The sequence below is a fragment of the Pocillopora damicornis genome, chromosome 4, assembly GCF_964200805.1.
Source record: "Pocillopora damicornis chromosome 4, jaPocDami1.2, whole genome shotgun sequence".
In the NCBI taxonomy this organism is placed as follows: Eukaryota; Metazoa; Cnidaria; class Anthozoa; order Scleractinia; family Pocilloporidae; genus Pocillopora; species Pocillopora damicornis.
The window spans coordinates 23,331,853-23,359,765 of record NC_142673.1 but is presented as its reverse complement, the minus strand read 5'-3'; the positions used below and the strand labels follow the sequence as shown (position 1 = coordinate 23,359,765).

The 27,913-nt window shown below is 38.9% G+C and overlaps 3 protein-coding genes and 1 pseudogene across 5 annotated transcripts; 1 reads left to right on the top strand and 3 right to left on the bottom strand.

Annotated features, from left to right (window-relative positions):
* Positions 1–388: 388 nt before the first annotated feature.
* Positions 389–8,216, bottom strand: LOC149047307 (uncharacterized; annotated as a pseudogene). The gene is made up of 17 exons (XR_016186382.1): positions 8,082–8,216; positions 6,707–6,788; positions 6,350–6,516; positions 6,137–6,229; positions 5,536–5,752; positions 5,254–5,339; positions 4,390–4,677; positions 4,179–4,259; positions 3,432–3,531; positions 3,114–3,233; positions 2,723–2,839; positions 2,394–2,472; positions 2,181–2,258; positions 1,863–1,964; positions 1,692–1,779; positions 1,192–1,266; positions 389–1,103 (listed from the first exon to the last, which is right to left on the bottom strand). The product of XR_016186382.1 is annotated as an uncharacterized LOC149047307 (transcript).
* Positions 987–1,951, bottom strand: LOC149047308 (sentrin-specific protease 6-like). The gene is made up of 4 exons (XM_089204244.1): positions 1,863–1,951; positions 1,692–1,779; positions 1,192–1,266; positions 987–1,103 (listed from the first exon to the last, which is right to left on the bottom strand). Exons 1-4 carry the CDS (start codon positions 1,949–1,951, stop codon positions 987–989), a joined length of 369 nt encoding a protein of 122 aa, XP_089060370.1.
* A 280-nt stretch (positions 8,217–8,496) lies between the features above and the next one.
* Positions 8,497–12,505, bottom strand: LOC149047306 (uncharacterized). 2 transcript variants are annotated; one of them, XM_089205623.1, is made up of 6 exons: positions 11,396–12,505; positions 10,516–10,750; positions 9,794–9,897; positions 9,465–9,580; positions 9,230–9,303; positions 8,497–8,755 (listed from the first exon to the last, which is right to left on the bottom strand). In XM_089205623.1, exons 1-3 carry the CDS (start codon positions 12,287–12,289, stop codon positions 9,887–9,889), a joined length of 1,140 nt encoding a protein of 379 aa, XP_089061749.1. In that variant the 5' UTR covers positions 12,290–12,505; the 3' UTR covers positions 8,497–8,755; positions 9,230–9,303; positions 9,465–9,580; positions 9,794–9,886. The 2 variants fall into 2 exon arrangements, with proteins under 2 accessions (XP_089061749.1, XP_089061750.1); XM_089205624.1 differs by lacking the exons at positions 8,497–8,755; positions 9,465–9,580 and having other exon boundaries at positions 9,259–9,303.
* A 1,003-nt stretch (positions 12,506–13,508) lies between these two features.
* On the top strand, positions 13,509–19,157 carry LOC149047305 (uncharacterized). Its single transcript, XM_089202383.1, has one exon. It carries the CDS (start codon positions 13,751–13,753, stop codon positions 18,968–18,970), a length of 5,220 nt encoding a protein of 1,739 aa, XP_089058509.1. The 5' UTR covers positions 13,509–13,750; the 3' UTR covers positions 18,971–19,157.
* Positions 19,158–27,913: the final 8,756 nt, after the last annotated feature.

Here is a 27,913-nt window from a genome sequence, read left to right as displayed (position 1 = left end):
AAAACCAGTACCACGACCAACGAGTCGATCGTCAATGGAAATTAGCACGGGGGAGGGCCGTTCCACTCGAGAAGTTGAGTTAATTTGGTGGCCAAGCTTATACTCGAGATCGCTTTATGGGAAACTGACTCTGCGTTTCTATGTCAAAAAAACTTCAATTTAGAAGTTCAACAAATTCATTTTTTGTTCCTGTTAACGCTTAAACTTTTACACTTTAAAGAACTATAAATACATCATTTACAATTAGGTCCACAAGAAACTACTTATAATTAATTATGTTGAGTATTTCCGGATGAATAAGATAGGACTTAATAAAAGTGGTTTCACTTTTGTGATCTTTCGTGTAAATCGACCCCAACTATTCAGTAAAAAGAAACACAAAGAATGATTTCATTTTTTTTTCTTTTTCTTTATTTCTTTTTGGAATCTCAACTCAAATGGCATTAAAACAATGACGGAGGGACATACATACAATCAAGCATTTAGCTTATGTAGCTGGCCGGATGTAATACGCACGTGGAATTCATACGATCGGCGAACCCTAAACATTTTTCTCGCGGCTTCAATGGAAAAACTTTAGCGCACGTTTATTCCGATACCTGCGCAGACTATCATGCCCCAACAGCATCTGCTTTCAAAACAAAACCCACGATATGTCGATAATCAGGTTACGTAGAATGAGAATTATAATTTGAAAGTCAAGCCTCGTTGTTAAGCGCAACTTTTGGGTGTAATATTGAGACAAAAACCATAGCAGCAGAAAACGTTTTGTCAGACTTGGGCCAGGGATATGTTACGAAGGGGTTATCACCCTTACCGTTACCAACTCATTGTTCACATGGGAACCTTACGACAAATAAAGCCTTTTGTTCAATGCGTTCACCACCGCTTTTTTATGAATGGAAAATAATAGATTTCAACTAATCATTCTTTACATGCGTCATGGCAACTGAACATAAGATGACGATAACAGTAGTTGTAAAGTCTCAAATTCTAGCTCCCATAGCCAAAAGGATGTCTGTGACTCTCTCTCTCAAATGAAATGCTGAAGCTTGGTTATACCACTGGAGAATTTTGTCTGAAAGAAGCTCGCCTACTGGAAACTAAAAGAGAGAAAACAAACAGAGAATCATTGTCTTGCTCAGCTGAGATGGAAATTATGTTTTAAAATGTTTATAACCTTATCCTAACCTTTCGCCTTGAGAATTCTTCGAAGAACAGCATAACAAATACTCCGCAATCATACCCGTTTTCTTGCTGAGGTACCTAAGGGTTCAAGAATGCCGTTATTTATCCATTTGTCTTTTTAAATATTACTATCATAACTACAGTGGTCTCTAAATGTTTCTCACCTCTGGAGTTACAGTCTGACAATGGTTATTGGGTTGCTTTAACTGATTTGAGTAGACATGAATTATTCTTTATAGAATTACCAATAAGTTTATATTTAATGCACCAGATATCTATAGTTGGATTTTATTCTGCTAATTCACAGTAAATGACAAAAAGACAAGCTGTATAACCAAACATTCACCACCATCGTAATACTATCCAATTTTTTCAGTACTTCAGTCAGCCTCAGTACAAGATAGTGTTTCCTATCTACATTTAGATACTTTAGCATTAATTTTGCCCTGAAAAATGCAACTTGAAATGACAACCCTTAAGAAGAAGACTAGAGATTTTAATACCTTGGGATAGAGGACAGGCATAGTCTTGGAAGTAAAGTGTGGACTTGGACATTCATTCATTTTAGCCGTCCACTCACATTCTATAAAACTAAAAGCAAACAAATGATACAGTTGCTGTACTGCAGGAGGTGTCTGGTGTTTAAAAAAAAATGAAAATAGTATAGTGCATACCTTCTGATAATGTTTGCTTCTTGTTCTCGTGAGGAGGGAGAACAAGTGAAGTTCTTTCTATCTGAGCCATAAACAATGGAGTCAATCATCAGAATTGGAACTCTAAAAAGAAGATTCCACTGCAATATTAATTTTCTCTTCAGTTGGTGTCTTTTCCCAACAAGAATTAGTCAAAATCCTCAACTTCACCATTCAACAAAGTTATTGCTACAACACGAAGCCCTCAATGCATTTTAGATCAAACATCATTAGATGACTTGAGCATACTTTTTTCTATTTTTAGAAAGGCTTAAAGACAATGTTTCTGCTAAAGCTTACACAGCACAGCCATCATCCTTTCTTCTTCTGCTTGTGAGTGTTGGTAGATTATATATCACAGATAGGAACCAATGCCCACTAAAAATAAAACAAACAGTGACACTGTTTATATTATGACAATGGTGTTTGCAGAGAAAAATAGCATAGAGAGAGATAGATATAAAATAAGCAACAATAATAATTATCATGAACTTTTAAATACCCTCTACATACTGGAATGAAAATAAACTTCTTTTTGAAAATGTCCACTCTCCTTGTAAACTTAGATGCTTTGACATATCTTTCATCAGGACTGACAGATGCATAGAGAGGCAAATAATTATTAAAGACCATCAGCACGTACGAGAAACATGTATAATAATTATAAAAAATAATATTGTCTTTATTAATGTACTTCAAAGAAAACCAACCATATTGGGTACATGTATATCATTAGGATGGTTCAGCTTACCAACAATTACTACAAGAGCTATTTTTTGCAGGACAAGAGATGACACTGCTTTAAGTGTTTAAATCTAAGTGCAAAGAAAACAATTAATTACCTAGGCAAGACAAAGATTTCTCCAATCTGAACTCTTGTTGACAGCTTAGTGTAAAAAAAGGAGCTAAACACATGAATGCTGTCATGCAAATCCTGGTCCAATGATTGGGATATGTACCTATTAAAAGCAGAAAGATGATTAAATTTGGAAAGCAATTTTTCACTGCCATTAATCAATTGATTAGCACAACAATCTCAAACTCTTTGCATCAGCAACCCCTTTAACATAGGGCAAAATTTTAGCCAAAAAATTGAAGGAAAAGAATAATAATAAATTATTTGTGATGTTTTACATTTACCTGAGGACACATTAAAAAGAAAAAAAACAGCTACATTTGCAGGTTCTCACTAAATCAAGTACAGTGATATTCTTACATTGATATATTACTTACATAAGAAAAAAGTCAACAATGGAATCATTGACTTCCATCCCATTCTTCAATGTGGCAAGGTCCATCTGTAAGACCTGGATTTTTGCTACTGCTGGTGGTGGTGGAAACACAGCTATTACCCTGGAATCATGAAAACAAATGAAAATTAAATAATATTTATAAATAGCATAATCTCAAACAAAAGCAAGAAAACTTTAAAACTGAAAATAAGGAAGTTAATACCCCATGATAAAAGTACATTAGACCATGAAAACAACAGCGTATTGACCATTGTTGGTGTAACTTGATTTCAAAACAGACCATTTTTAAAAAAGATACCTGTCTTGATCAGTTGAAGTATTTTCTTTGCCAGCAACATTGGATGGTCTTTGATGGAGATGTTCATCTACAAGTAAGGCATGATTTTTGTGGCTTGCACCTACAGTATTACACATAAAAGTGTATATGTAAATTGCTTTCAAGACAGAGCAAGAGCGCATTGGAGTTTCAAAGTGCCAACTAAGCTAAGTGGAGAGAAGGTGATGTAGTTGAGTGTGAGGTTTTGCATGAGCTTGGAAAAATAGTTAAATAACGAAAAAAACCTGAGATAGTTTTCTCTTAGTAAGTGAGAAATAGGAGTAGCACCAAACTCATTCTATCTATGACATAAGTGACAGCCATGTTTATGATCACACTGGTGTACTGTAGAAGTAGTAAAATTTTGTTGGTTTTGGATCATTTTAGTAAACACACGTGCAGATGTGTTTATCAAACACATTCTACAGACTCATACATCAGTGACCTTTAAACCAGAAGAGCCAAAACAATGCTATCAATACACTCTCTTGATTTTTCTTTGAAATATACCACTAAGACATTTTTCAAAATTTGCTTGAATCTTGATCCCTTTAGAGCTACAGTGGCACTATGAGAGTCATGGGTCTAATGCCTTTGCGTTACTACACGTCCATTAGTGCAAAAAGAATTTCCCCATAGCTCATAAAAGTATATTACAGTTTTAAACCAGTGACTAAAGATCAGCAGTGCAAACATACTGTATCCGTGTTCAGAGTATTTTGGTTTTACCTTTTGCAATCTCTGGTTGATTTTGAATTGCCTTTGAAAATTTGCTGGGCATTTTCTGCTGCTGGAACACTTTCAGGTCACCTGTGATGGACATAAAAAGCTACATTTCAACCTTAAGCAAAATAGGCCAATGAACAGATAGGAATAGAATAGAGCTGGGTATTATTGGCTCAATCAATAAACCTACCCCACCATATGATGTCTGACTTACCTTGCATTTTGCTGGTAAAGCCAAAGGAATTGGAAATCATATTTTCATATTCACAATTCCATTCATGTCTGTTGTAAACAAACTGTGGCTTGAAACCATCATGCACATGGCATGTTCTTTTCTCATCAAATACATACTCGAAGAAATCCTCCCCAAACATCATGAACATGAGTTTGTCCAAAAGTTTGATCCAGAGGATATCACTTGATTCCCAGGAAATGGACTTTGCTTTCCAACCACAGCCAGAAAAGTAGAATTGAAAAGTGTTCTGATTTTCCAATGTCTTTCCTGTAATGAGAGAAAACTCTCTATTACAAAAGTTTGGTGAAGTGCAAACCAATGAATTGTTTAAATTAATAACGGTTCAATGAAAAAGTAAAAAAAAAAAAGAAAAAGGAGGACAGAGGAGCCAGTTAAACTTTTGCGAAGTGCATGAGAGAATTCTGAATGTATTGTGAATCCCTAGCAGACCAAGAATGAAGCTAATTTATGAAAATAACTGCTATACTCCAAGCCACACATCACACATCACACATCAATAAAGATAGCAAGTAATTAATAAAGATAACACTACCTTTCAATCAAGTTGATGGTACTTTTTTGGATCATACTTTCTATTCTTGTTGCTTTTTTTTTTTTTTAAATTTAACAGTTCCATCCAAACAGAGTATAGATTAATCTTATTTTGGCAACTTCTACAGTTTCTAAGTTATGAAGTTTTTGAGGTTATGATAGGGCATTGGGCAAGAACCAAAGCATTTTTTGGAGAATTCACGAGTTTATTCAAAGCCAATTAGCTTCTATTTCAAGAAAAGCAGGAGTAGTGTCAGTGAGGGCAAGAATGCACAATAAATTAATGCTTACCATGAATTGACTTTAAGGCTTCTCGGAGAGAATTAGACGAAAAAACAACATCCGTTCTGCATAAAAGTGCACCAGCATTTGTTCAACTGTAATTCAATGGAAATCAATATCTAACTTAGAAATAAATGGCCACTTTAATTGGTTTCCTACACAATCAGGGTCCATATTCTCATTAAATACATTACCTTCCTTGCACTGTCTTTTTTTCACAGTCAAACAGAAACACACACCCTTTCAACAACTGCCAATTCATTATCAGTATTGGTTACTATTTACACTTACTTGATGAGGCTTCCCCATGCTGATCATGGCTTGTGGCTTTAAGCCAAAGCTGACGCTGGTCCTTATGGGATGCTTCAAATCCCTGCTGACTAAACTCAGTCATTGACAAAAAGCGTCTCATAAGCATGGGGGCATGGTCAATAAGCAAGTGCCCATAATCCCCAGTTCCAAGGCTGCTTCCAAAAATATCTTTCAAAAGGAAACCCCATTCCTTACACTACAATTAAGAAGGGAAAAAGAACAAAGCAAACTCAAAAACCTGTGCACTAGATACTCACAAGTTATCATGGACAAGGATTCTATTTGGCATTTACCACTGATTCACATTGTGGGGATGGTGATTGACAAACCTATTTTATCAGGACTGATTAAATAAATATGTACAGTTCATAATGAAGCTTGCAACAATATACACAAAAAGAAAGCCATGTGTTTTGCATTTTATATAACATTCAAGTGTATTTTATATTCAATCACAAACACAGTTGTAAAAAGGTTAAATAATCCCTTTTCATCAGCAACATGCTCTCTTAATCTTAGGGGTATGCATGAACATGTACATAACTAACACTTTGGCAATAAAAATGAGGAAATATTAGACCTTGACATCAAAAAGATCTATTTCTCCTTGCTCTGTATCATCAAATACTCTTGATCTTGTCACCTGTGCGATTTCCTTCCATTCTCTACAAACCTAAATACATGAAATGAATAACTTGGTAAAAGACCTGGTGTCAGAAACACAATAATTATTCCTTAAAAGCATGCTAATTAACAAAGCAGTTGGAGAATTTTTAAATCACCATTAATTTACCCTTGTCAACATTTCCAGATGCTTCTTTGCAACATACTCTACAACCACACTACTTTCTATACCAACAGTATTTTGTGGTGAGCGGCACAGCATTTTAAAATTGTCAGATAACTCAGCTAACTCTTTTTGCCATGCTCCAAGGCGATCTTCCATATTGATTTTCACAGCTATAAAAGAAAAAACAAACAAACAATCATAAAGACTGTGGCATAAAGGTGTTAGGTGTTTAACTAGTACATTTACAATACATTCAGTGAACATTTAATAATTGTCATTAACGGCTATTGATTTCTCCCCAGCAAAAGAGCCAAATTCTATACAAAATAGAGCCACAGGAAACAAGTTTAAAAAACAAACCTGAGCCTTCTAAATCAATCATCTCAGTGTGACTTCCAAAGTCTCGAAGAAACTTGTGCTTCCTCAAGGCATCAACAAAATACTACATACAAAAAACAGAACAAGCAACCACTTTTTTAACTGTACAACAACTGTATATTGCTGTTATGAGGATGTGCCAACATCCATACGAAATTGTACACAGGATATAAGGGTGTCAAACCAACCTGTTACAGCACAATAATTCTTATATAAACACAAGCAACTAAAAGAAGAATCTCTAGGTTATACTGCACTTTTGGGTGTGCCACCTTAAAGTCCAGCCTACTAAATAAGATCATTGAAAGAGTGTAAAAATACAAAAATGCTGGGTTATACTGCACTTTTGGGTGTGCCACCTTAAAGTACAGCCTACTAAATAAGATCATTGAAAGAGTGTAAAAATACAAAAATGCTGGGTTATACTGCACTTTTGGGTGTGCCACCTTAAAGTACAGCCTACTTAATAAGATCATTGAAAGAGTGTAAAAATACAAAAATTCTGGGTTATACTGCACTTTTGGGTGTGCCACCTTAAAGTACAGCCTACTAAATAGGATCATTGAAAGAGTGTAAAAATACAAAAATGCTGGGTTATACTGCACTTTTGGGTGTGCCACCTTAAAGTACAGCCTATTAAATAAGATCATTAAAGGAGTGTGAAAATACAAAAATGCTAGGTTATACTGCACTTTTGGGTGTGCCACCTTAAAGTACAGCCTACTGAATAAGATCATTGAAGGAGTGTAAAAATACAAAAATGCTGGGCTATACTGCACTTTTGGGTGTGCCACCTTAAAGTACAGCCTACTGAATAAGATCATTGAAAGAGTGTAAAAATACAAAAATGCTGGGTTAAACTGCACTTTTGGGTGTGCCACCTTAAAGTACAGCTAACTAAATAAGATCATTGAAAGAGTGTAAAAATACAAAAATGCTGGGTTATACTGCACTTTTGGGTGTGCCACCTTAAAGTACAGCCTACTAAATAAGATCATTGAAAGAGTGTAAAAATACAAAAATGCTGGGTTATACTGCACTTTTGGGTGTGCCACCTTAAAGTACAGCCTACTGAATAAGATCATTGAAAGAGTGTAAAAATACAAAAATTCTGGGTTATACTGCACTTTTGGGTGTGCCACCTTTAAGTACAGCCTACTGAATAAGATCATTGAAAGAGTGTAAAAATACAAAAATGCTGGGTTATATTGCACTTTTGGGTGTGCCACCTTAAAGTACAACCTACTAAATAAGATCTTTGAAAGACCTTTGGCAAGAAAGAAACTCTAAGTTCATGGATCTCCTAGGAAAGGTAACTACTGCATAGTGTGAAATTGAAAATGAAGTAAGTACTTACAAATGGTGCCCATTTTGATAGCGCTCTCCGACGAAACATCTGGGCGCTGCACAACATAAACCACACCTCTAGACTTAACGAACAATAAACTTGAACTGTTGAACCACAAGTGAAGGTACTTGCCAATGCCACATCTGCTATCAAAGACTTACATCAATACGGGACTGACAAAATGTAACACGGTTAAGAATGAAATTCTTGGCAGTGTTTACATCCATGTAGGAGAGCTTTAACTTGTCCAGTGGAAGGGAGAGTCCCACAATCTCCTCAAGGTTTTGAAGAATTTCAAATTCTGTTGGACCTGAAATGTGTTTATCACAATAAGAAAAATAATAGATACCCACAAAGCAAATCAATTTTAAAATACACACAAAGCCAGTAATTCAACCACTCACGCACCTGACATAGAGCTCACGTGAATATTCTGTTTTGAAATGGCAGACTCCTGACCACTCTTCTTCTTAACAGAAATTCTATCACCATGAAAAGACTCTGGGCCAAAGCACTTCAGGGCTTGATTGGCTTCTGGAAGTGAACCAATCTTGTAGGCAATCAGACCAATGGACGCAAGCAACTGCTCTGTATTGCGCATCTCCATATGGAGAGCACACAACTGAATGCTAGTAAGCTCTTCATCAAGGAGAAAAAGGAGATCATCCCGAATTCCAGTTGATCTGCAAATACATGAATAACAATGATGCATTTACAATGTATTTATAAATAAAAAATCATAGCCTCATGAAGACCATGGCAATAAATAAATGGGAATAACTCAATGAAACTTAAAACTCAAGAAACAATGTTAAATAAAAATGACAATGATGACTTTATTTAAGTCTCAAGGGTATTTAGCCAAGCACAAGTGCTCTTGACTAATAATTAAACAAAAAGAGACAACCCAAAATCAATGAAGTCAAATGTTGGTTTTCCATTAAAGGGGAAAACTAGAGTGCCTGGATAAAAAACCTCTCAGAGGAGATTAGAGAGCCAACAAATCATACTGTGCTTTGTCTAGGAACAGATCCAGATTGGTGGAAGGTGGCTGCTCTCACCAATGCATCAACTCTGATACCCAAAAGGCCACAAGCACTTCCTAAGTAAGCCTGTTCATTAAGTAATGATCATGAAAGGCTAAACTAAAAATATACCTGCCTATGTTACACTTGCTTCGTAGGCATTCCAGGCAGGTTTCATCTGGGGCTACATCATGACATTTGCAACCCTAATGGGGATTGGAATTATCTCAAATTAAATTAATATTGTCTTACAAAATTTTGTGGTTGCATTGTTAGTGAAGACTGCAGCTTGTGTATTGCAACTGATGAACTTCAACAACTAAAAAAATGCTTATACATCCACATGTACACCAACACAAATACTAACCCTGATTGCATTGCATATAAAGCAAAATTCCACATTTACCCCTCGACCACCAAGTTGAAAATCAAGATCCCCTTTCTTTACCAAAAGAAGGACCAGTGTTTTGTAGTCCAATGAAACTAAGATATGACAAAAAACAACAATAATAAAGAATTATGATGACATACATGTAGAAAAATAACTTATTGTTTAAAATATTGGTCAGCTTCACTGATAATGGAAAAAAAACCCTCAAGTTTCAAAAAAAGAAAGTCAGCATCCCCCCTCCCTTAAAAGATCAGGGTTGTTCTTGCAAACAACCTTTATGCGATAAACTGGCAGAAACATCTTACCATCAAATTCTACATTGAACTTGATGCCATCAACAAAAATTCCTTGGTTCTTGATAATTCTCTTTTGCTCATTCACATCCTTTAGAAGTACCTTCAGGCTTTCCCTATCAAAATAACATTAGGCATAAAGACAATCAATGAAACTTATTATTTATTGAGCTTGTGTTGGAGTAAGGTTCTTATATTGCAAAAGGGTTTGTAGTTTTTTTTTTCTTTCTGTCTAATTATGTGTGGGTATTTTTTGGTTGTGTGTGTGGGTGTTACATTTGTCAGATCTTGGAGCCACTGGAAAGCCAACATTACAAAAATGAAAACTGTCATATATAGTCTACAAAACTACAGGCTTTCAGTACGGAGAGCTTAAATGGAAAAGTGTCTATACTGTGGGTGGTAAACAGTTCATAACCATGCCAAGCAAAGGAGAAAAAGTATTTTGGTAACATAGAATAGAAATTGATGATGAACCTGTTTTCTTTACAATTGGCAATGGCCAGTGGGTAAACAGACTTTGCACTCTGTATGCTGTATACAGGATTAAGACGGGCAACCAGACCTACCAACACCTGATTTCTACCTGATCATGAAAAAATAATAATAGAAACAGTTATTATTTCATTCACATTCATGGGACCAAAATTATACACAGCTACACATTTACTCTGAGATAAGGTATTGTTCTATAATTTATAACAGCATACTTAAACCTGACAGTCTGTATTTACCACAAAAGGGTCTTCCATCTATCTTGATCAGAAGTTTGAGAGTTGGTGAGCACATCTTATGCAGCCTTTGCTCACGAACAATCAGCTCCAAAACAGGATACAAATCCACCTGATAACCTTGTAAAGGAGTTGGCACCTTTTTCACATCCATGTATTCTTTACAAACTCCAAAGATCACTTTTTTGGCAGCCTTTATTTGATTCAGATTTAACAATATTGGTGTGTCAGAGGATTTCTAAAATGGATACCAAAGAAAGAAAGCAAAACAAAAATTAAAAACAACAAAATTAACATGGAAAACACATTGATAACTGAGGGTTAAAAAATCAGCCATTATCATTGTAATAATAAATAATAATAAGACTTTCACTTCTTGAATCACTTTCAAGCATTTAATTTGTTACTATAGCACTGCTTCCAAGTTGGGATAAATCTGAGTGCGGACATGTCCTTTACAAAAGAAGGAGCCCTTCTGAGAGATCAACACTATGCAATGCTGCCTCTCCACCCTTGAAATTAATGATTGACGCCATCCTAAAGTTGTGCTAAGCTGGCAACAATTTCTCAGTCTCAAAAACTCTTCAGGGAAGTTTACGGTGTCAATGGTCTTTCTACATCTTAGAGGCAGAGAAGCCAAAATTCTAAAACTTTTAAAGCCTTTTTACCACCGATCCTACTGTATCTTAAAAACGGAAATTTTCATGAGCGACTAAACTTCAAGCAAATAATGACAATTTGTCAAAAAAACGGCTTTTTGAAAAGAGCGAATGTGACTGTTAGGAACTTCCCTTTAGGCTGGTTATTGATTTGTGATAGCGGTCGCCATAAAGTAGGCAAAACATTTAGCCTTGTAACATTGATTGCTAAGAATAAACCTTACCCCTGTCCTTCCAAGTTTGGTGATATTGATTACGGCTTGCCAAGTATTACCAGATATCCTTGCCTTGGTCTTGAAATATAGTAACACCCAATCTGGAACTCGGAGGCTTTCCACGTATAAAGAAAACGTTTCATCGCCAACAAGCTCTTCCACTGTCCTTTTAACTCCTTTCTTCAGGGCCACATCCTCCACAATCTCATTTACGATAGCTTTCGCCTCAGGATCATCAAAGGCACACATGCTGGAAAGCACCGTTGACAAATTCTCCCGGCTCCTTTCACAGATGCCTTGTACATCTTGGAGAACGCGGCTCCCCCTTTTTTTAATAAGGAAAGTCTTTTCTGGGGTCTCCAAATCATTTCTTTCACAAATCTCCTTAAGATTTGGGGAACTAAGACTGCCACTGCTTGGAGGAGTCAAATGAACCGGGACAGGCGTTTCTTTCGTCTTAGGAGTGTTGAATTGAGGAGGCATTGAAAGGCGCCGAGCTGCACGTGGTCGCTCGCAATTCACGTCGTCGTCGTCTCCTTTAAGGGAACTAAAATCCAAGCCATTCAGAAATTCTTTCACCTTATAAATCGCGGCGGATCCTCGTTCTTCAGAACTTGTTTTCTTCCTCAGAATAGCCGATACAAGCCCAAAAGACGAGCAAACAACTTCGAATGCACTTGAACTTTTCTTGTTGACGAAAGGGCGCCCATCAAGAAGCCAAAGTTTGCCGCTTTCAACTCTGCAGAAATCTTCAGGAAAAGTTTTCACGATCGGCGATCGCTTTAAATATTGTAAGGGAGTTATTCCACAAATTTCAGTTGTGAGCACGTACCAGTAACTCTGATCGCTTAATCCCTCACTGACCACACGAGAGAAGGTCGAAAAACCTTTCCTCGGCGCCATTTTGAGGGGAATATCTGGAAAATCTTCATGCACATCGGAAACTACATGCACTGAAAAGCAATCTGGGAAAAAATACCAAACATTGTCCAGATCCAACCGGAAGAGGCGCTAACGATACTAACCATGCAAACGCTGACATAAATATCTCATATTTAATGGGATTAAATCACCTACGGAGCTTGATATGTACTTACAGTGCAGACGATTTGCGTCCCCTCATGCTCTTCAGATGTAAAATCTAGCTTCAAATCACCAATTATGTCCATAAATTTAGCCCAGATCACTTGTATGTCTTTGTTTTGACTGTAATGAGGGACAAGCATAGGTCGGAATATTCTGAAAGAGTTTCAACTTTTCTGGTTCAGTAAGATCTCTATATTCCAGCTTTTTGCTCTCTTTTTTGATTCTAAAATTAAAAGTGATTCCCATACTTTTGATAAATTCTTCATAACATGCCATGTGTTTATATTTATCCCTTGGGAATCCATCAGAGGTTTTTTTTTCTCAATAGCATCACTTCTTCTCAGCTCTCTTATGAACAAGTCAATCAAAACATCTGAAATCCTCAGAAAAAAAATGTAATGTATCTATGATTACATGGTCCATAGGTATAAAATCAAATAATGGTTGTGCCTTACAGTTTAATTTCTTTCCAGTGGAAAACCTTGCTATTTCAGTGACAGTTCTAGCACCAAATTTGCGGTCATTAATTGACCATGTTTTGCTTGTGTCCCACTGTTGCTCCCTGGGACACTTGCACCCCACACAAGCATAATCCTCATTTGCCCTGCCTAAACCACATACCAGTGCTAAAAATTTCAAATCTCCAACTAAAAAGTATTCAATTTTATAGGTGCAATTATTTGCACTTATCTCCTTTAAGTTTGACATTTCCATTCGAAAGTCTGCTAGGCTGTCTCTCAGATTATCATATGTCTCTGTAGTTTTTATAACAGCAAGTATATAATTTCCCTTCACATCCATTGCCACATCATTTTCATGGAGAATAGTAAAAGTGAAGTTGACAACTGTAAGCCCCTTCCCAATATTTGTACCATCACCACTAAGCTTGATCTTAATAGTTTCTCCATCATTGATTTCTCCATTCTTCTGAAATCTAACAATGTGCTCTTGCAAGCTTTCTGCAAATCCTAACTGAACTGTCGTGACCGGAAGCGAGTTCTGTTACCTTTTATGTTGCGTGATTGTTATATGATATGATATTGAAAAAGGATAGAATTACGGACAGATAAGATCGATTTAGGAGAGAATACCACGACGTGTACCGACAAAGTGAAAAAATATTAAAATCTGGTGAAAATCTTCAGACGCGTGAGTTTCCTTTGTCGGCGAGCACCATTTCCCGACAAAAGTGGCGACCCTGCCAGGACACGGCTTAAAAGAAACAGAAAATTCATCACAGAAATCACACTGACCGCGTGGTTTTATCAAAAACAACAGATGGCTGAGCTTGAGCAAGCGGTGAAAAAGATCGACGCAAAGCTCCGAATGTTGAAATTCACGACCGAAGAAGTACCGAGAATTCGAGAGAAGAAAGAATTGAAAGCGTTAGAGCGATTGCAAAAGGATTTGGAAAAACAGCTAGACGGCGTTCATGAACAGAAGGTTCAAATACAAGCGCTAAAAATAGAGCAAGGAGACGACCCGAACGACGTGAGAGAATGGACATTGGAAATCGAAGGGCAAGTCGACGTATTCGAAAAACTCGCCGATAATGTGAGAGTAGAGGCAAGGAATCTACGAGAGGAGGCTTTACGCGAATTGAGAGACGAGGAGGAAAAGAAAGAAGAGGAGAAAAGGAATCGTCGTTACGAAGAAGAGTTGAAATTCGAGGAGGCAAAATTGAAGGTCAAACGCGACCACGAAAAGAAATTAGAAGAGGATCGAAACAAATCTCTAAAGGAGAGTGGCGCCAAGTTACCCAAGTTAACCATCACTAAATTTCAAGGAACCCACCTCGACTGGTTGAGGTTTTGGAGCCAATTCGAAACTGAAATCGATAAGGCTAGTATTACACAAGTAGCGAAATTTTCATACCTCAAAGAGCTTCTCACCCCCAAAGTTCGTGCATTGGTAGATGGCTTGCCTTACAATACAGAAGGCTACGGACGAGCTAAAAGCATTCTGACAGCAAAGTACGGGAAACCGAGCGAAGTGTCCAACGCGCACATGCAGTGTATTATTTCCTTACCCACCATACAGGGATCTCAGCCAGCAAAAATACACCCATTCTACGAGAAGCTGTCAACTAATGCTCAAGCACTGGAAACCATGGGAAAAATTCAAGAGATAAATGGCTACGTTCGAGTTACCTTGGACAAACTACCTGACATCAGGGCTGACCTTGTCCGTTTGGACGACAACTGGCAAGAGTGGGGATTTCCTCAGATGTTAGAGTCACTTCGAAAGTGGTGCGAAAGAAATCCGTTGCCTTCATCCGAAGAACCAAGCAGTGGCAGAACCCTGCCGCCTAAATCCCGAGACAAACTGTTTAACTCGAGGCAAGACGAGTGGAAACCGAGACCATGCGTTTATTGCAAATCTAGCGGACACAAGTCTCTCGACTGTGACAAGATAGTGGGTGTGGCACAGAGAAGAAAGCACCTCAGTGAGAAAGGTTTATGTTTCAACTGCACTGGTACCAAACACCGAGCTGCTGAGTGTCGTATTGTGAGAGGTTGTCAGAAGTGCAACGGCAGACATCATACTTCAATATGTGACAGAGATTCCCAGCAGATGTTGCTAGCCACCAGTGAAGGAGCAGTCATTTACCCAATCGTGGTTGTCAATGTGGACGGCGTAACATGCCGCGCGTTACTGGACACTGGGGCGGGAAGCTCGTATGCCTCAGCAGCACTTGTCAAACGACTTGGAAAGCAACCGTCAAGAATAGAGCACAAGAGAATTGACATGATGATGTGTTCGACAAACCAGAAGATTCAACAATACAACGTTAAGATTGCAAACACCCATGGGAGTTTCGAGATGGCAACCACAGTGAGCAAAGTCGATAAAAGTGTCCTACTGTCGGTGCCCAACCCAAGATATTCGGAAAAGATCAACCAGTTCACCCACCTCGAAGGAGTAGTCATGGATGATGGAGACACGAAATCGGAACTACCCATCCATCTGATACTGGGGGCTAGTGAATACTCGCGGATAAAGACCGACACAAAACCAAGAATTGGAAAGGCCGGAGAACCCATAGCTGAGCTAACTACTTTAGGCTGGACAATGATGTCGGCCGGAAAGGAAGCACACCTGAGCAGTGTTTATCTCACCAGAACGTCGTCCACTGATTACGACCAGCTGTGTAGTCTTGACGTGTTGGGCCTTGAGGACAGGCCAAATGGTGATCAGCAAACAGTGTACGACGATTTTAAAGAGCAACTCAGACGAAGCGATGAAGGATGGTATCAGACGGGGCTACTATGGAAACATGGTCATGATCTCCTCCCAAACAACGAGTGTGGAAGTCTACGAAGACTCGAAAGCCTGATAAAGAAATTACAGAAAGAGCCCAACCTTCTGGCCCAGTATGACGAAGTCATTCAAGATCAGTTGGCGAAAGGGATCGTAGAGAAGGTGTCTTCAGACCCAGTGGGAAGAGAGTTCTACATCCCACACAAGCCTGTCATCAGAGAGTCAGCAGAATCCACCAAGCTGAGAATCGTGTTCGATGCGTCAGCGAGATCAAATGAGAAGAGTCCCTCCCTTAACGATTGTTTGGAGACGGGGCCACCCCTTCAGAACCTGCTGTGGGATGTGCTAATAAGAAACCGTCTGAAGCCAGTGGCGTTGGCAGGTGACCTTAAGCAGGCCTTCCTGCAAGTACGTATTCGACCAGAAGATCGAGATGCTTTAAGATTCCACTGGATAAAGAACAGAGATGTATCAAATGTGGAAGTGTTGAGATTTACCCGTGCATTGTTTGGCCTGGTGCAGTCACCGTTCTTGTTAGGGGGAACACTGCAGCAACACCTGGAAAGCCTAAAAGAAAGATACCCAAAAGAAGTGGAAGAGATCAAAAAGAGCCTGTACGTGGACGATGTCATTACCGGTGGAGAAACCAAAGACAAGGTGCGCAAACTAAAAGAAACAGCTGTTGCAGTTTTTGGGGAGGCGCAGTTCGAACTACACAAGTGGCATTCCAACGAGCCAGATCTGGAAACGAACGAAGAACCGAAGTCGGAAGACGAGAGACAAAGTTATGCCAAGGAACAACTTGGAGTTAAAACCGGAGAAACCAAGATGTTGGGGCTACCATGGGACAAGACGGAGGACACCATTGCTGTGAAGTTTCCAGAAGCACCCCCAGAAGTGACTAAGAGGGAAATGTTGCGGTTCCTCGCTTCAATTTACGACCCTCTTGGCCTAGCGTCACCAGTATCCCTCGTGGGGAAGTTCTTGTATCGAGAAGTTTGTGACCAACACCTTCCTTGGGACCAAAGCGTACCCGAAAACATCAGAAGGCAATGGCAAAAATTCCAGAAAAACCTCCCAGACCACCTTCAATTCCCGCGCAGTTTAGCAGGCTTGCAAGAAACCATTGAAGCAATCGATTTACACGCGTTTGGAGACACAAGTGGGGCAGGATCAGCAGCTGTGGTATATGCAGTGGTTCATCAAGCTTCAGGCGTGAGCAGAGGATTGCTGGCAGCGAAATCGCGCTTGGCAAAAAAGGGCCTCACTATTCCTAGACTGGAATTAGTATCTGCGCACATGGCGGCAAACCTCGCCGAGAATGTGAAGAACGCCCTAGAAGGCCGGCCAGTTAGATCAGTCCATGGATGGCTGGATAGTACTGTGGCCCTTCACTGGATCAGAGGAGAAGGGAGTGCCTACAAGCAATTTGTGGCCAACCGAGTGAACAAGATACGAGAGAAAGAGTACATTCACTGGAGGCATGTTGGTACCGACCAGAATCCCGCTGATATTGGCAGTAGAGGTTGCCAAGCGGACAAGCTGAGAGAGCTGTGGTTAATGGGTCCAAAATGGTTGACAGAGCCTGATCGTTGGCCAGCTGAAGTATTCACAGAACCGAGCAAAGAAACCGAAGCGGAAGCTAAACTCGTGAAAGAAATCTTCGCAACTGCTACAGAGACCAAGGATGACTTCGATGAAGTTTTAGAGAAAAACAGTTTCTGGAAAACGGTACGAGTGACAGCATGGATAAGGAGATTCCTGAACAACTGCAAGTTGAAGAAAGCGGTACGACTCAGTGGTCCTCTAACAACAGCTGAGACGGACAAGCAGGTGCAATGGTGGATAAAGAGGGCCCAAGCAAGCTATGAAATGACGGAAAAGTTCAACGAGGACAAGTTGACCCTCAACCTACAGAAGAACAACGAAGAGTTGTACGAGTGCCGTGGTAGAATTCAAGGAAGCTATCCAATCTATCTACCATCAAGTGCAGTGTTGACAGAGAAGTTGGTTCTAGATGCACATATCCTGACCTTACATGGAGGAGTTGGACTCACGATGGCCTTCATCAGACGTGACTATTGGATACCTCGATTGAGGCAGCTAACCAAGAAAGTGATCAGGGGTTGTTTTGGATGTAAAAAGTTCCGTGCTGTGGCATTCCAAAGTCCACCTCCTGGAAACTTACCAGTTGACCGCACCATGGGCTCAGTTCCTTTCCAGGTACTGGGCGTGGACTATGCCGGCCCAATACCATACAAAATCAGTAAGAAGAAGGAAGGTAAAGCCTATATCCTGTTGTTTGCCTGTAGTCTGACCAGAGCCATCCACCTGGAGCTGTTAAGCGATCAGAGTACAGAAGAGTTCATTAAAAGCTTGAAACGGTTCATAGCCAGAAGGGGAAGACCACAAAAGGTGTACTCCGACAACGGAAAAAGTTTCATTGCGGCGGCGAAATGGTTGAGAAGCATCATGAACGACGAGAAGATGCAGGATTACCTGGCACACCAGCAGATCACGTGGCAATTCAACCTGAGTAGGGCACCGTGGTGGGGCGGTCAGTACGAGAGGTTGGTGGGGCTTGTAAAGCGGGCCTTGTACAAGTCTGTTGGGGGAGCGAGGCTCACGTGGAGCGAGTTTGAGGAGGTGCTCCTAGATGTGGAAGTTGCACTTAACAACCGCCCCCTAACTTATCTGGAAGACGATGTCCAGCTACCCACGCTGACACCAAATGCCATGATGTTTGGCCAGCCCAATCTGTTACCAGAAGATGATCCAGTTTCGATCGAGAGTAAAGATTTAAGGAAGCGAGCCAAGTATCTTCGACGCTGTAAGGATGTGTTGTGGGCCCGATGGACCGGGGAGTACATCAAGAGTTTGAGAGAAAGACATAACCTCAACCACAAGAAAGAAGAACCACAGATTAAACCCGGAGACGTCGTTCTAATCCAAAGTGACGAAAGAAACAGAGGGAAGTGGAACCTCGGAATTGTAGCAAAGCTCATCAAGGGGAGAGACGGTGTTGTCAGGGCAGCCAGACTGAGGGCAGGAAAATCGTTCCTGGAGCGCGCACTCCAACAGTTGTACCCCATGGAGTTGTCATGCGACCGATATCAGGAGCCTCAAGACCCAGAGTCAAATGTCCTCAACCCCAGAGCCAGGGCATTCACACCCAGGAGAGCAGCTGGTGCCGCAGCGGAACGTATCAAAGACATTGCCAGACAAGACGAACAATGAATTTGAACAAATGATTTTCTTTTTGTGTGTATTTGTTACCTCCGGTATCAAATAGGGGGAGAGTGTCGTGACCGGAAGCGAGTTCTGTTACCTTTTATGTTGCGTGATTGTTATATGATATGATATTGAAAAAGGATAGAATTACGGACAGATAAGATCGATTTAGGAGAGAATACCACGACGTGTACCGACAAAGTGAAAAAATATTAAAATCTGGTGAAAATCTTCAGACGCGTGAGTTTCCTTTGTTGGCGAGCACCATTTCCCGACAGAACGCCTTCAGCATCTCCTGGTGTTGGTTTCAAGTTCCATTCACTGTTTGGCTCATTAATTTGCTTCTTGATGGAATATATATTGAGGAGATCATTAGCCTTAATGGCAATTTCATGCCAGGCCTCATTTGAAATGATGAATTTATCTTTGAGGTAGAGCCACATATTTATGTTATCAATGTCATCATTATTAAGGGCCTTTGGGTCAGACTCTGTAAATAGCAGCTCTCCCTCTCCAACAAGATTGAAAGTTTCATATTGATTAGTCTCAGTGTTGAGGTGTTCGAAAATTACACTCGATTTGAGTGGGGCGTTGAAGTGGGCGTGGTCACTATATTCATTTTAAGACTATTTGTACCCCATGAGTTTGATATGAGAACCTTTTGTAACAGCCTCCATCAAGAACAAGGGCTTTCTTTAAGGCTTCAGCAGCATAGTAGCCATGGACCTTGTCCCGCCTAACTGTAATGTATGATTTTGTATCGGTCAATTTTAGTTGCAACAAAATTGTACAGCCCAAGAAAGGAGAGTGTAGTTTAGCACTCCTCCTTCTGTTGGTTTTTAATTCTCTTTTGATGGTTCTTAGAATAGTCATTAAACTTCTTCTCAGCTGGGCCTCTACCTTTTTTCCCATTTGTTATCAATTTTTTGGCCAACTGAATAAATTTTTTATCGTAGAAGGCCCCTTTCTTCTCAGCTTTCTCGATAGCTTCTCGGGCTTATTTATCCACTCGCAATCGCTTTGCCTTCTCCTGTACCAACGATTCTTCTAATTTTATTTTTTCTCCCCTCAACTGGCTGTTCTCATCTTTAAGCTGATGTACATTAACCTCGTTGTAATACACCTTAAATCGATACCGAGGGCCCGTTTCCAAATTGCTAAGAAGTGCATTTAATTGTCACGATTACTAGCTTTCTTGACAGCTTTCTGAAAACAGACTATTTTCTTTCTGAAGACTTCTGATATAAGGGTATTGATTATTATACCTCGTATACCTGATTGCTCAAACACTTTGTTTACAATTATTGAAAGGACCGACTCATGGTTTTCTCTGAAAACTTCTTTGCTTTGAAATAGTATAGATTAGTAAGCTGAAACGAAAAATTAATTAGGGAAGTTTACGAAAAATCCAGCGAACAAGCTTAAAAAAAGCATTTATTTAGACTTCATACTGCGATGAACTTCGCAATTCTTACTTGTTTATCTCGTAAGTAAACAATGGCAGATTAATTCCCGAAGTGCTTTCTGAGTTTCCCGATCCCTTTCCTACTGCTTTCACGCTCACAAAACAGGAAAAAATCAAAAGGAGGAAGATACAGCTGTTTTGAAACGCCATTTGACGAGGGTAAATCTGCTTTTTGTTCGACACTTTACATATCAAAACAAAGGAAATTTGTTCCTCTTTTTGATTCTGGCGGTACATTTTTAAATTGCGCTCGCGTAAAAGGGATATCGCCCGAGACGCTTCGCTCGGTTGTGTTTTGAACAAAAACGCCTTGTTAATTTCACGTAACCGCTCGGAGAAAAGGTTAAAATGACGAGGGAAAAACTTTACCTTCAAGTTAGAAAATTAGCGAAATAGGAAGCCAAAATATTATAGTTTAATATTTCAGAGGTACATTGAGTGCTTTTTCCGTAGAGAATCCGCACGATGGTAAAATGTTCGAAAATTACACTCGATTTGAGTGGGGCGTTGAAGTGGGCGTGGTCACTATATTCATTTTAAGACTATTTGTACCCCATGAGTTTGATATGAGAACCTTTTGTAACAGCCTCCATCAAGAACAAGGGCTTTCTTTAAGGCTTCAGCAGCATAGTAGCCATGGACCTTGTCCCGCCTAACTGTAATGTATGATTTAGAGAGGGTGAAAGGGTTTAAACATCCAAGTTGACAATCAAATAGAAGCAAATCACAAAAGATATCTGTCGATAAGCTTCCCTTCTATTTATGCAAGCATGCAAGGATGGGACAGCCACAACACAAGCACAACTGGAAGCATGCCTCCGCTAGCTGGATTCTACAACCAACGTTGCTTCTTGTGGAAGGTTTGCTTCAAAACCTCTTGGGTAAACTGGACATCCTTCTGAAACTTTAGATTGCAAATACAATGAGGAGATTAGAAGACTGAACTTGTGACACAGGGAGGAAATAAGGACACAGTGAGAGTCAGCCAGGGCGTTTGCAAGGATTATGTTGATTCCGTTAAGGTTATTCTCTCTCCCTCTCTCTCTCCTCCTCGCCCCCCTCTCTCCCTCTCACAGTCACCACCGCACCCAACAAATTGATCGACAGTCAACACTACAAACGAATAAGAAGGAAATCGCATTCCATCACTCTCAAATTTTACCCTCACAACCACGCATTTTAATCTATCATTCTTAAAAATTTTTATTTACTTTAAAACGATTCAGGGACTGATAACCATCATTTTGCAACCTCTGTAACTTCTCGGTTATATTCATTAAATCCGGTTCCTTCTCATTAGGAGTGTTACTAGTTACTTCTCATCACTCCTGATGAGAAGGAACCAACGACTAGTTTTGCTGCTATTCCTTATATTCAGGGTGTTACGGAACCCATCAAGAGAATTTTCACGATGAGTCCGCGAACCGTATGAGAGATTTCTTTATGAGCGAACTCTTATGAGCGGACCTTTCATCGAGAAACGTGCTATATCAACTGAGCTATCGAGAGAGGCATAAACGCAAATCTGATCGTATATGTAGACGTGATCATAAACCAAGAAGAGTGCCAATGCGAAGTTTGAAAAGTTTTGTGGAACAAGAGCAGAAAGGTTAGAAAATTTGTCCATGCCCTTATGCTTTCATCTAAACCCACATCATCTACACTAAACTGATATGTAAATGGTAAAAACTATTGAATAAAACGACGTTTAAGTTTAGCTGTCGTGAAAAAATCCTCAAAGTATAAGAAAGATATAGTATCGTGCCGGTCAATATTTGACAGCGTTTTCTTGTGATAAACTGATGTGTTCATGGGAGAGTGAGACTTATGTAGCAAATTGTTGCAACTATGAACTAAGTAGAGACAAAATCCCGGTCCTCTAACATATGTTAACCCTGACAGAGAAATAGCAGCTCCATATACTCAAGGTAACGAGTTCGTTTTTACACAGAATGCATTTCAACACTGTGTTGCAATGAGTTTGTGCTCTTTGATTTACTATGACACATGGGAACAGCTCTGCAAATGAACTTGTACTTCACAAATAAATTTTTATTATTGGTCTTGTTGGATGATAATTTCTACCGTTATACCCGTGAAAAATTATCAGTGTGATTAGTTGATATATAGTCTTATTGTTTTTTTAGAGGGCACGGTAACGAATCTTGCAATCTGATTGGTTCTTTACCCGGTCAGTATTTTCCTATCTCTGCCCACGGGCCACGGTAACGCTTTCGTGAGTCGCCGAGTACATCCCAACTTTCGTTGTCATTTTTCATAAATATACCTCGTTTTCCGGCTGGGCAGTATTTTTAAGCAAACACGTCGGTCACTACCTCGAGCCGATAAATAACTTATGAATCCTCCCTTTTCTCTCTATCAAATCACTTTGGTTGACAGAAAAATATTGGTTTCAGAATGAATTTGTATAAACAATAGTGTCATACGTTGGTTGACAAGCGGCCTAAAAACCGTCTGCAATTAATTTTTATCGTTCACAAAAAGTACCCAGAAAGTTGAAACGTGAGGTATTTGGTTACAGTTAAACTGAACGATGGAACTTTCATTCATTTAGTATCTGAATTTTCTAGAGCAATTTGTTCATAGTAAAAAAAAAAGCGAGCGAAGTTTTAATTTAAGTTCTACAACAAATATACGCTCCTGGTGAGTCTTTCCAATTCCGTTCAATTTGGACATTTGTACCTTAAATTGCACAACAGAAATTGAAGGAATTGAGAAAAGGCTGCATCAAATTCCCTTGTGTCTCGTTGGAGTGTGCCGTTCGAATTTAGTTTTTGTGAAGGAAAGATCAGAGTTAAACACGCCATTACAGCAAACAAACGAGCAAACTCTTACAACTTCAAAATAAAAAATTGAATTTACTCACAATTACTTTCCTCGCCGTTTACTTAATGAACAGAGGTAAATCTTCGTACATGAATGTATGGTCGATGAGAGTAAATAATACTTTCCGTTAGATCATTAACTGATTTTTAAGAAAACATTGTCGTGACAGTCCTTGCCAAACTAGTTCTGTTGGTTTTCAAATGTTCCTACGATTTTTTTTTTCTTGTGCGCTCTCTAATTGACAGGTGTCAGATTGTGACAGATACTTGTAAAAATAATGTTTCAAAGTTTGTTTGGAAGCCTTTTAAATCACCTTTATCGTTACGGAAATGAAAATGTTTCGCTGAGGCATCTCTCTTAAATTTGCATCACCTCTATTTCAACTACCATTTACTCACTCAAAAATTGTTCAGTTTATGGAAGATCTTGCCGTATTTACGGCCATAAATCATTCGGGTTCTTTCGGAAAGAATTTCGTCAAGTTTAAAAACAATAAATATGTTATTTACCGGCTAGGGGTCGGTCCGTATGGTGAAAAACTGTGACCTCGGTCTTGAAAATGCTGCCCTCGGCCTACGGCCTCGGGCAGTATTTTCAAGACCTCGGTCACAGTTTTTCACCATACGGACCTCCCAGCCGGCAAATAACATATATATATGAAAAAATATTAAAACAGTAATAATCTTACAGAGTGTCTTTTTCCTCACTGCTTATATACAGAATGAAAACACTTAGATAATTTTCAAATGCAAATGAAAATTTGCTATTACTGTAATTAGTAGACTCTGAATTTTTTGTTCGTTATCGACTGCTACAAACTAAATAGTAATTTTTCATTCAAGGGCGAATGAAAATAGTGGTTTTGATTAGAGTGATTTCAGTAAGCCTGGGTACTGCTGATGAATTAGAGAAAAGTTATTAAATGCTAAATGCTTTGTCACCTTTTGTTTCTTTGCATGTTTTAGAGTGATTTTCATTTGCCCATGAAAAATTAAAAAACGACTCTTTGGTTTGTAGTAGTTGATGAAAAGCAAAAGAAAACGAAAGATTCACAATACACCTCTAACTATTAATTATCCTATTCTTTCATGGAAAATAAAAATTTTTCTAAACACCAACAGTTAATTAGTACACACTAGGAGTAATGAAATCACTCTAGCCAATAAATTAAAATGTTTTAACTAAAGTATACTAGCCCTGTTACTCCAAATGGAAACAAACAAATTGAAGGGTAATAGTACAAAATATGCCTAAGTATATTTCACAGGTTCAAGAGAACCACTCTAACAACCCCATAAAATTAATAGTCCATCTGCTAATAAGCTTTGGCAGTGACTTTTTGTTTTCTTTTGGTGATAAGAAAAATAAACAATAGCTTTCCTTGGGTGGGTTAAGTGTCATCACACTAGCACTTGGGGCTCTATATAATTAAAAGCTATCTCAATCTGGAATCTTTTGTTAACCTAGAAAAAGAAATCATAAGAAGACAGCATATTTGGCAAATGACTTACCCCTCTTCAACCCCTTAACCCGCAAAACAAAATTTAATCAAGTCAAAACCGAAGAAAATGGTAATAATGTATAGTAAGAAGTACTGAAATAATAGCTAATAATGGCACTACCTACCCCACCCTACCCCACCCTATCCCAGAAAGGGATCTTCACACTATATAGCTCTCTGTGTATATACCGTATTCGCACGTGTGCAGGCCGCACTTTTTTCCAGATAAATTTTGCGCAAAATGGGGTTGCGGCCTATACATGGTATAACTTAAATATTTATATGTCTAAAAGGAAACTCCTTTAAAGTTTTGACGCAATTTTTCGTGCAACGCACGCGTATAGTCGGAACGCTTGTACAAGCATAGAAGTACACTGAAGAAGCAATTGCATGTCCTATGTGCTTATTGTTTGAATCAGATTTGAGATTCACATGGATTTTTCTGTCAAATAATTTATTAATTAGGTTTACTTACAACGGAGCTTGGTTTCTAACGGAAACAGAATCTAAGAACATCAAACACTGCATAGAAAACGCAACATAAACTTTCGTATGCGATCGAGTTGAATCCGCCGCTATCTCTGATATCATTAAAGGGCAAGGCCGCTAAGCTATGTTTGCTTGTGTTCTCGATCACGTACGCAACTTCACGCGATCATTACTGAGGAAATAAAACAAAATGTTAGTGTACTTGGAATACAAATCTAGCAAAAGTTACCAAGATATCTTTTCTTTTTAACAGGGCGTGAAAATAATTATTTTTTCTGATAGCCATTTAGCTCCTAAATTCTTCAGAGTGGTAGCCAATTCAAAAAAAAGTTAGTTGCCATTTTCAAAGACAAACAAAACCTTTTTTTACACTGTCAGTGTTCTAGATTGACCCTCAAAAATTAAGTTTGGGGAAAGGATCTTTAACGAGCTACAAAGTGGACACTAGAATGGTTGATATACAACCTTTAAGCTCAACTAAATCCAAGATGGCGTCGATGGCGTTTAACACAAGCGACTACATACAGGAATGGCTCCGACCTGTGATTGGATGATAAAAATAGTAAAAGTTCATAAGTTATATCTTAACTCCTTGCACGTGAGTATTGTTAACCGCGTGTACCGAAGCGGAACAATGAAATATCGATGCGAAAACACCGACGTGTCAAACAAGAAATGGCTACTTACATAGCGTAGATAAGGCAGAGTCTATCTTCTTCAGCTAGGTCGTTCAGCGATATTCCGGCGATGAAAAGTCATCCGCTGCCAATTTCCGCTGACAAAACTAATTTAGTCTGTCTAGGCGTACGACCAGAGACTGGAGCCATTCCTGTATTTCACCGCTGACAGGAATGGCTCCAACTCATGCGTATATTAATTTTTTGGTTCTAAATAATTTATATACAGATAAAAAGTGAAAGAGCTATTTATTAGGTTCTTCTTATGTTGAAGTCTACAGTGCTTGCAAATGAAGCCCTCTTTTATTTCTACAGGGCCATGTAGTTTCTAAGTTTTAAAATAATGCAGCAACTGCATACCATGTTTGAAAGATCACGCAAGGTTGCGTGACGCTGCCACCGATGTTTTTAATTTACAGTATGCTCTACTGGAGAAGTATGGCTTGCCCGCAATCGAGGGAATTTTTTTTTGTGGAAACGGATTTTCTAGGTAATTGTTCACATGAAGGACAAACCCATTCATCGGGTTCTTGATCTATTTTTGCACAACACCCAAAGGAAGAAAGTCGCGGATTAATTTTGCTTGGTAATTTCTAACAACTCCACTAGACCTAAAAAGGGAAAAAACAAAACAAAACAAAAAAAGTGTCTTACCAGTTAAACCAGTGGCAGTAGCCCTCGCACTGAATCATATCGAAGTACCTTGACTGTTTGCAGTGATAGCACAACCAATCTTCGAACAGTTTTTGGCTATAACAAGAAAGAGTAAAATGATTTTATAAAACATGTTCCAAAATTAATGAAGGCTGTTCATCACATGACATAGTATTGGAACGAGTATATCTCATTAGTTATCGTATCACACTACTGTTTTAGACAAGGTATTTATACCACTTAAATTTAAGAAAGAATGAGTGGACCATAAACTACATCCTAACCTAATTTGCCAACTGCTTTCCAGGCATCATCTGTAAAAAAAAAACCTCTTCAATTTTTCAAATTTGAAAATTTTCAGCTAAAACCGCGGCTCCCAAAAAATATTTCTCATCTTGCCTAATAAATTTTCAAAAGAAATTTTCAAATTTTCACAACTTTGCCTATTCCTGCTCGTAGGTCCAGGTAAGCCCTTATGGTCACTGGTCATAGCTGCTAACAATGGTTTATAACTATACGCGTTTAGTGTTACCTCGTAAAACTCCCCGAAGAAGTTACGAGAGTTAGACGAAACGCGTCAGAGAATAAAGAAGTTTTACAACTACTGTTCGTACAGCACTGCTCACCATTTTAGTTTTAAATTTTTAAAATTTTTTTTTTAAAAATTACTAAAAAGTTATTGAAAAAAAATTAATAAACGGTCGAGTTGGAGCTATTCCTGTCAGCGGTGAAATACAGGAATGGCTCCAGTCTCTGGTCGTCCGCCTGAACTGACCAAATGAGTTTTGTGAGCGGAGCTTGTTAGCCGATGACTTTTTCATCGCTGGAATATCGCAGAACGACCTCGCTGAATAAGAAAGGCTGCCTTCCCTTCGCTAAGTAAGTAATCATTTCTTTTTTTACAGATCGGTGTTTTCACTCGCATTGATATTTCATTGTTCCGCTTTGAGACACGCGGTTAACAATTGCTGGTTTTCACGTGACGTCACTAAATTTCAGACTTCAGAACTATTGATCCTCCTGAGATTTTACTTTCATGATGTATTAGAGCAGCTAAAAACTAATATTTAGACAAATTTTCACTCCAAATGGGTTCTTGGTTTAGTGATAGACTACTCTTGAATTTCTAAGCTTTTGCGTGACGTGCCTTTACATGACGAGCGAGAGAGCTGTTATGTTGGTTTAAAAGGTGACTTATTTAGGGAAATTCAGCTATCTGAACAGTTCTTGTATTAGAATAAAGTATTATTGTTACGTTTATGAGTTCTTAGAGAGATAAATTCACGCTTTTGTAGCAAAACTCAGTGACAGATGTT